At 36.7% G+C, this 9,995-nt stretch overlaps 1 protein-coding gene across 1 annotated transcript in view; it reads left to right on the forward strand.

Moving 5' to 3' along the window:
- The window catches only part of LOC137391338 (uncharacterized), a 47,163-nt gene extending 37,809 nt beyond the window's left edge, over positions 1-9,354 (forward strand). Inside the window, exons 13-17 of the mRNA XM_068077782.1 lie at positions 5,907-6,032; positions 6,191-6,341; positions 7,560-7,659; positions 8,732-8,879; positions 9,061-9,354. Of these exons, the coding sequence (XP_067933883.1) occupies positions 5,907-6,032; positions 6,191-6,341; positions 7,560-7,659; positions 8,732-8,879; positions 9,061-9,082 (547 nt within the window). The 3' untranslated portion in view covers positions 9,083-9,354. The remainder of the gene's footprint in view (positions 1-5,906; positions 6,033-6,190; positions 6,342-7,559; positions 7,660-8,731; positions 8,880-9,060) is intronic.
- Positions 9,355-9,995: the final 641 nt, after the last annotated feature.

Here is a 9,995-nt window from a genome sequence, read left to right on the forward strand (position 1 = left end):
AGGTTGAACCTCCACAGTAGGCTGGAACTCGGCAGTAAGTTGGAACTTTACAGTAGACTGGGACTTCACAGTAGGTTGGAACTATACAGTAGGTTTGAGTGACATGGTGAAGAGCAAACACTTGCTACACGAAAAGATCACAAGCTAAATTGATGAAAAGATCACAAGCTAACTTGTTGAAGCAGCTCAAGCTGAAAACTAGCAATAAGGCAATCAGTTTATCCTAAACAAATAAAATGCTACTACATAATATCAAACAATACCCAATGGAAAGATGAGGGTCAGCATGTGGCAAACATTGAAGTTAAAGCCTATCGACTCAAAACTTTTCCAAAATTCGTATTTTCGTGTAAGCATTACTGAAAAGCTTGTGTTTGAGGCGTTGGACTAACCTTACCAGAACTTACGAAGGAGACAAGATAATTATTCTTGAACAAAAAGGAATAGTTCACCAAGTAGGGTGGTAACAGCTGGATGGAATTAGGATGCTGCTGAGTGATACACCTTCTAATCGGCCTCATCATACGCATCACACTTTTAAAATTGTTAAAGGTTGACTTGTAACAAAATTCACATTACAGTTATTTGGTATCAAAAGATTTGCCATGTCTTACTCTATTGTGTTGTAAGTGCCAAATATGTGGGAATGTGATTAAAAGCTCGTAAAAGCTAAAAAACGAACAGAAAATCGCAGCCACACGAGACCGCCCTAGTTTGGATTCGTTTTCCAAAACGGCTAAAATGTGACGTATGTGTGCTAAAACGGCTAAAATGTGTGCGAGATAGTTTATGTTTACACTTTCATGCATCCTTATTCGTCGAACTATTTTCACAAATATACTTCACGCTTGCGATAAAAACCATGTCTATTGTTCTTACGCGTCTATTTTATCGGCATCGTAATGCTGCAACTTTGAGCACTGATATCTCAAAACATAGCATAAAAATATGTTTAATTTTTTAAGCTTAGCTTGAACGATTGCATATCATTCTCTGATAAAAATGATGAGCCTTTTGGTCCGCTATGATGGTTGAAAAATGCTGTAGAAATTTTTCGCGCCATATAGCGGGAATTGTAAGTCACATGATCAGATAATGTTAGTTTCAGTTCAAGTTTGATCTATCGCAAATAGCAAACACGCTTTCTCATATTAAACTTGTTTTAAATTTCAATTCATCATAATGTCTAACGCGCCACATAGTGTTTGTGCAGCTGCCAAGCTGAGAAGCACCTTTTTTCTTGGCCAAGAGCAGAGAAAAGACCAGACCTTCACCGGGCGTGGAGCAACTGGGTGAAGCTGGATGTGACAAACTTTATTTATTCGCCTGCTTACTCTTACCTTTGTTTTCGCCAGTTCAAAGACGACATGTTTTCTAACCTGTTTGCATACTCCACATATCACCAAAGCACGTGAGTAATTTATTTTATGAACTACTTGTATTAGTAGTTGTAACTCGGGTTATTTTCTAGTATTCTCCTAATAGTACTGTATTAATCTATATTTAATATAACAATATTAATGTCATTTAATTGTAATATTATATTATTAGTATTTTATCTTTTTAATTACGTGTATTATTCTTATTATAATAACAAAACTAATTCATACTGCATATCTATCTGTAAAACGTAATATATTAATATATAATTGATAAAATAATGTTGTTTCACGATTAATTTCGCCAAATTTCTTAACCCCACTCACTTATAGATATGTTATATAAAATAGTTATTGTCATTTTCTGGTATCATCGTTAATAGCATATTAATATTATTAGTTGATTATTATTAGTATTAGATGAAGAGTTTGTGCCAACCACTGAAGACTGGGAAGAGTTTGAGCGCTATGTTGGCCAGCGTCAAACGCTCTCCAATTACATGTAAGATAGAGCTGAACTAAACCAAACGTGACAAAATATAAAAAATATCCATAGAGTTATTACTCACATTTTATGTTTACAATATCATGGATTCTGATAGGGTTTTGTAAAATCTGTGTCATGATTGCATGGCTATATATTTATTCTTTTTCTGATCAAGCAAATATGATATAATAACAGGAAATGATGTTGTACAAATCTTATTGCAAGTCAACTATTGTGTTGTGATTTCAGACCCGAATCCTCCTTCAAAGAGGAGAAAATAATAGTAAGTGTGACAGCACTCCAGCGACTATTTCACTGTCACACCTGCGCCCTCCCCTGCTCATTCACGATGGTGCAAGAAGGCGGATGGTTAGAGTTCAAGGTTACATGTGCCTCCTGTCACCGATCGTACACTTGGGAAACAACTGCCAGGGTGAACAGAGCTCACGTCATCAACCCCCTGCTGGCAGCTGCATCACTCTTTTCTGGCGGATGCCTTACACAGAACCTCCGTTTTCTGTCGCTCCTGAACATCGCAATACCAAGCCACAGCGTTTGCCTCTACCAACAAAGAGAATACTTACATGGTATGAGTGTTAATATTTACTCATAAACTTGGAAAATGTGAGTAAAAGCTTGGCACACTAATTGAATAATGACATTTAGAAACAATTTTTTTCTTGAAATGAAAATATTTCATCCTTCAAGCAAAATATATTATAATTCAAAATTCTGATTCTTCATCATAATATAGCACAAAAAGGGGGAAGAGGATTCTACATTCTTAGACTAATGATAATGATACAAATTAATCTTGTATAATGAAGTTTTACAATATTTTACAGTGTATTGCTGAGCAGTACACCCTGCATAACGAGGGATTGATGGCAGCAATCGATTGGGAGCTTGATTTGGCAGGTGACGGTAGATGCGATAGTCCGGGGCATTGCGCACTACACAGAGCCTACACTATGATGGATCAGAGCTGCGGTTTAATAGTCAGCAGCCATCTTGTCAAGGTAAAACTTTGACAGTTTTTACTTCACAGCCTGACAAAAACCCAAATTTTTTAGTAGTTATCAATACATAAACATGAAGTTGCTCATCTAGCTAAATAGTTCATTCAAATAATGTGAAAGTAATTGTTGGTTGTAACTTTCTTTACTTTGCAGTCAACAGAGACCACCAGCTCTAACACCATGGAGCTGGAAGGCTTCAAGCGATGCCAGTCCGATCTAATTTCCCACGGCCTGAGAGTGAGGTCCATTACAACGGATGTTGTTACAAAGGTTGTGTGCATACTGCAAGCTTGTGTTTTGGCTTATGCCGCAAATTTGTCGCCGTGAGCGACGGCCTCTACCTGCCTGCTTGGTGTCTAAGATTCGGGCTCTTTTCCCACCAACGGATGATGAAGAAGAGTTTGCAGACTTGCAAACAAGATTTGCGGCATAAACCAAAACACAAGATTGCGGTATGCACACAACCTTTTCCGAGCCTTTGGCGATGGCTCTCCAAATGGGAATAGATTATCTACCAAAACAATTATTGAAAAACAATAATTGCTGATCATCAAAATAATCTCGATCTTTTTATAATAAAATCATAAAACTAATACACTCTCTACTGTAGTAAGTGTACAAGCCAAATATACCAGTTCTCCTTGTGTTCCACGAGTTCAGAATATGTGTGTTCAACTGATGCATTAAATGTGTAACACAAGAATTGTAGATAATGCTTGACACATTAGCATAGCCTTGGTGTTGTTGGCATTAAATGAATATCCAACTCACTATGATATCCCAGGTAATTATTCCACCTCAACTAAAGGGGTGCAGACGCCACAAATTCGTTTACACCAGGATGCATACACAGGCATTCATGCTCCCCTCGGTCAAGGAGACAATGCGCAAACTCAGCATAATGGCAGCACAAACATTCAGGAAGAGATGGCATGTCTTGACAACGCTTGCAGGCACACCACTCTGTAGCCAGTGGTATTAGCTCCTAAAGAAATGAACAGATATGTCTATGCAACCATAGCTAATACATCAGATCGATGTTATCCAACAGTATATCAGTGCAGCACTAGATTTAAATATTAAAATTGTTAATGTTGTCATTCGAGAAAAATCTGTAATTATTTTTTCGCAATATTGAAGCGATAATTATCATCATTAAAATCATATATAATAATATTCGTTTTATCACTCTCAAGCTAAAACTATTACTACTAGCTAGCTTGGCACATAAGAGCTGGCTAGTGGCGGTGCTTACTTGCTGGGAGGTTTCATTCTGTTGAGGATCTTCTTCAGATAGAGCGTCAGGCTCGAAACGCCAGGGTCTTAACTCTTCAAAATTTGACATTTTTTATGATCGCAACTCAGACATGAATAGTCGAACGGAATGGTCAAGCCGAAACTGAAAAGTAGCGAGCATCTATATTTGATACGGGGTCTTAGGTAAAACCCGAAGTGTTTATCGTAAACTATTGCTACGATAATTTTGATATTGAGCTTTTTATTGGCCTTTCAATTCACGCGAGAACATCACGTGACAAGACAATAACCATACGGCGCGGATACGTCATCGAAATCAAGAGATTCCAATCTACGGCGGCTTTTTGTTTTTGAGCTTTTAAGAGCTTTTAATCACATTTCCACATATTTGGCACCTACCACACAACAGAGTAAGACATGGCGAATCTTTTGATACCAAATAACTGTAATGTGAATTTTGTTGCAAGTCAACCTTTAAAGTTTACGGACCAATCGGCTCAACCTCCATCGTCGATGTTGCAGCAAGCATGAATCACTCTGAAACATTTAGCTTTTTTAATGACTGTTACAGGCTGTATACTGAATCTACAACAACTCAATATAATTATTTTGCAGGTTTATCAGGGGTTTTCTCTAAAAACCACAAACTAGCATTAATATTTATTATAACTAATCCTTTGGACGTTTAGCCACACTGCATGTCGATGTGACTTTACAGCCTGTCAAACTGCTGGTGGAAACACCAATGACCATTACAGCTGCCATGGTGAACAATAAATATTTGCTATAACAAATAGCAATGCTGGTGATAATAGTATTGTAAAATATTATTCAATAAAATTTTAAACTGTTTTCTAAATTAAGAAAAATGCATGGCTCATTAATGAAAAAGGCGCAAACTAGGTAATTGAACAGACAAAATCAGTTTACCTGCTCCTGAGCACAAGTACACAAAGCAGACTCTGGCTTCGCTAGTAGAAATCTACTACATGTAACTTGACAGGCGGGCCTTTCCGAACTAGCTTGAGTTGTCTTCTTAAAATGCTAGGAGTTATCTGCCTAATCTCGTCAAATATGTAATTGTTTGATTTGAGACAGGTGATATTCTATTGTTCAATAAGATTCACAAGTACAGTAACCCGGCATATGTTGTGGTTAATTGGTGCCGGCGTCTCCTGCAAAAATCCATGAGATAGAAACTAACAAGCTCTTATGTAATAAAGTTACTCTTTCATTAGTCGTATGCATCTTCTCTTTTTTTCTTTAGTTCATTAAATTATTCGGAGTGTCACAAGACCTTTGAATTTTTACACTTTAAAAAAATGTAAAAAGAAAACGTCGAATTGCGACGGATTCTATGACAATGATGCTTGAGGAGGGATCTCACTGGGCCAGAGTATGGAGGGAGTTTTATGTAGTTTGGTTTTTTGTTTTCCTATTTATTTTCTTATTTTTAATATTTGTGTGAATGTATCTGTAATTTTTTTGTACTCCAAGAAGTACTGAAGCCATGAAAATTGAACCAAGAAGTAGCGAGGGACTGCTGTACCTTAAAGTTCATACTGTTTTGACTCATAAAGTCTACTGCGATGTAGCGAGTATGGCATTTTACGTAAGTTATATCAACTGGTCGAAATCCTAGGTTATGGATATGCCATGTGAATCAACTGTTAGTGTAAGTCATACATGCAGTTTAGTAGGTGATAGTAAATTAGCATTGCATTTTTTTATTTCATTATCCCATTTCATAATTTTATCTTTTAGTCAGATACCAAAAGTGCTCTGGTGGGAGTGCTCAAAGTTTCTCATGATACAAGTACAAGTGCACGATGCCCTCACTCTTGATCCACCTCCTTCTCTCACATACAAGGCTGAGAAACTCCACTTTAGGTATAACATCTACTGCTGCAACTCCCCCTTCTTTCCACTTGCCACTCGGGCTAGATGCCTTACTTTCTCTTCAACATTTTGACTTTTTTCTCAATATCCCTTTGTCTTCATCTTTTTATTCAAGTTGGTTTTTTCTTTGTGCGATTTTCATTTGTTAGCTGTGGACCATACCAATTCACGTTGGGGCCGCTCTATGATACAATCGTTTCTAAAAAAAGTGGCAGGGAGATCTATTCTTCAGAGATAAAGTATGCCCTGTACAAAGAAAAGCGCAAACTTTGGAGCAACCTTATGAAACCTGGTTACAAGGTCAGTCCTTGTGATAAGTCAGTTTTTCCATGGGTTGTCAGTGTTTTATCCACCCTTATTACCATTCCTTTTTACTCTTACGTTATGACAAGTGACAATATTATTTGCTACGATGTATTATTAGTTGGTGAGTATCTCAAGTATGGACTGACAGGTGACACTACTGTCATACCTCAGCTTTTAAATGCTTCTGATCTTGATCAAACTGGATTTTGACTAGAAAATTTAACATTTATATGCGTCAGACAACAAACCAAAAATGTGGTTTTTGAGCAAACTGAAAGAAGATCTGTTTTATGTTAGAACTGATAAAAATAGAAGACAATGAATGTTTCTGATGTGATTATTTTATTTCACATGATCTTTGGATACATCGCTGTACTCTTTCATGAGAGTTTTGTAGACCATAACCTTAGTGAAGGCGTTCGCTACATTAATGTTTCTCTTAAAATTGGTAAAACTAACTTGGTAAAACTAAAACCTACATGTACAAAAGGTTTAGTTTTTCCATGATCTTTTATATTTCCATATAGTTTATTACAATGAAACATAGTCTGTTTCTATACCTTTTTGTTTATCGTATACAGCCTGACTATACGCTAAACAAAAAGTCTCAGTCTTAAGCCCATAAGACTGAGTAAATGAAGCTGGTGTACAAGTTGCTACAGATACAGCAAAATAGTACAGGGAATTCTCCAGCCAAGTCTAGTCTATTTTATGTATTTCACATTTCACCGTCTTTCTTATTACACACGTTTACAGTTTATGATGTGAAATAGGATGAAAGCTTTGAAATGTTGTATTTTAGACTTTGAACGGATTAAAATTATTTACGTTAGTTATAATTAGAAAAATAGTCTTGGATTTTGAAATGATTTCTTACAAAGCCTTTTAGAATGGATTATGGTCAAACTGAGGTTTGGCTATTTTATTAAATGACAGATGACGGTGCTAAAACATGACAAGTGACATGTACTGTAAATGACAAATGCTGTGGTGAGTGATGTGGATGACAAGTGACAGCTCAATGGCATGATGAATGACATAGCTACATGTATAAAAGGACAAATGACACCTATGTACAAGTGACATGACTATGTTATGGATAGCAACTGCATTAGTTGTGTCAACACTTTTGTCTGAAAAATGAGTTCATCTTGGGAGCAAAGGAAATAAAAAAAATTAGAGTGCAATTTTCACATTTAGTTGGTGTTGTAGAAGCCGTCATATGTGCAGTCCAATATGGATCTCATGATCACAAGTTCTGATGACGAAGAGGGTATCGACTACAGCAAGTCACCTTTTCTTATAAAACCGAGTGAGTGAGCCATTGTTCCATGATCATAGTTGTCGATAATGTGTGTTGTGTTGACGGTTATCTGGCACCTACCTGCACATCAAAGAAGCGATGCCTTCTTTGAATGGTCGACTTACCAGAATTTTGTTGTTTGTTAGCGTATGACTGGTAGAAAACTTACCGTAAATACCTGCGTGTAGGACGATACCATGTATAGGACGCAGTGGATATTTGACCCCAAAAACAATGGAAAAACTGTGTAACTGCGTATAGGACGCATCCTAATTTTATTCCTCAATTTCTATTAATTTTTATAGAACCGATGGTGTTTCATATAAATTTTCGAGAAATCATTCGACATGTCAAATGATTGGTGACAGCGAACAGTGCTGATGTCAGATGCCTTCCGATGCCTTACAACCAACCATGTTAAATCAAAATTGAAGCGGCACAATACAGACTTGTCTTTTCCCTGGCAGCGTGACCAGTATTTTGCAACCGACGAATGTCCTTGTGAATAAGCGATTCAAAGCAGCATTAAAGCAGAAATGGGCTGAATGGATGATTAATGGTGAGCATACTTTCATCAAGGGCGGCAACTTGAGGAAAGTCAACATGCCTACGATCCGCTAATGGTGACCACGATAATAAATATTGTACAATTGAAATTTTTATAATAATTTTTCGATATTATGATAAATGCATAATTTTTATAATAAAAGTATCCATGGATAAGATGCACCTGGGTTTTTAGGTCAATTTCTTTAAAAAAAAATGTGCGTCTTATACGCAGGTACTTACGGTAATTGTTACAAAAACATGTCTGCATGTGAAACAGTTGGTGTCTGGGTGAGTTGGTTTATAGATTTAACGTCTCAACTTTTGTCATGTGGCTGTCAGTTATCATTGTCTTTAGTAACATTCATAACAATTGATATTTTTTGTAGTTGCAGGCCTTTACTTATAACAAGTTGAACTTGAAATTTTATGGTCTTGGCTCTTGGGTATGTTCGATCCAAACCAGTATTAGCACAATAGAATGGGTTGATTATCCCTTTTCTCCCCTGAGATGCTGACTGTTGTTTATACACAGCACCAACGTTAAAGTACAGCCCGTTTGAACGCATACAGCCTGGTACATCCATACCAGCGGAGTTACCTCCTCCTGTTGATGAACTACTGTCTAGCGATGAGAAGGAAGAGGAAGAAGATGAAAGATTTGATCATGAGTACAAAAAACAGTAGGTTGCCCTTCTATAGCCTTGTTCTATTGATCTTAACTGCATTGCCAGTCATCCTTTTCACCGAGCGTAACTCCTATCCTGTTGATAGGTGAGTGCTTATGATACGTGCCTCACTTAGCAGAGATTATTAACTATGAGTTGTGAGCTAGGGAGTCAACTTGCCACTTTTCTATTGTAGATATGATTTCTTCAACGTTTAGTCTCGAGATGGAATACCTTCTTGATTCCTCTCATTCCTGATAAGTCCTCTCGTTGTACAATTCACAAGTGCTTTCTGAAGTTATAATCATGTCTGCCTTGTTTTTTATGTTTAGTTATGTTATAGAAGGCAGGCTACGTTCGGTCTGCTTCTTAATTTCATGACACGAAATTTTTTCAGTTAATGTAAAATTAGATACATGGGATAGGGACATTAGGTGCATCTCAGATTATATATATATATATACGTATATTGTATAAAGTTAGTAGTTATCTGTACATGCCATTGTTTAATAAAGGCCGTATTCTTCATATGAGCCAGCTAGGGACTTGCATGGACTCTCTGATGTGGATTTGTCAGTTATGATGCTATTAGTCTGTGGATGCAATTCTAGCATTAGGGAATACCATGGCCTGTTTATCGAATGCTCAATAATTTTAAACAGCAATTCAGTGAATTAGTCATGAATATTTCAACAGTTGCTCACAACTAATTTAAATTTAAGAATTGTCTCTCCCTTTTATTTTAACCTACAGAACATTTAAAAGAAAGCAAACATCTTTTTATATCATCACCTATTTTATAGCATGTGCCAAGCTTACACGAGCACTGCTTATAAGTACAGTGGTGTGCATAAACTTGGAATCACATTGTTTTGTTCACTCTATATCGAATGGATCTTCCATTTGCTTTCTATTTTCTGAAGATTTAACTGGTGATTCCAAGTTTATGCACACCACTGTAATTCTAAAAATTATCTGGTTTTACTTTTCAATGAATAGGTTGAATATGACTCAACAGTTTACTGTTTTACTTCAATCTCAATGGCAGTCGGAGTTGGGAAGTTTTTCGGCCTTTAAACTTGGCTTAAACTTACCTAGTCCCTCATGCCATTCATGATCTCAAAGTCATTC

Source organism: Watersipora subatra, chromosome 3 (genome assembly GCF_963576615.1).
Source record: "Watersipora subatra chromosome 3, tzWatSuba1.1, whole genome shotgun sequence".
NCBI lineage: Eukaryota > Metazoa > Bryozoa > Gymnolaemata > Cheilostomatida > Watersiporidae > Watersipora > Watersipora subatra.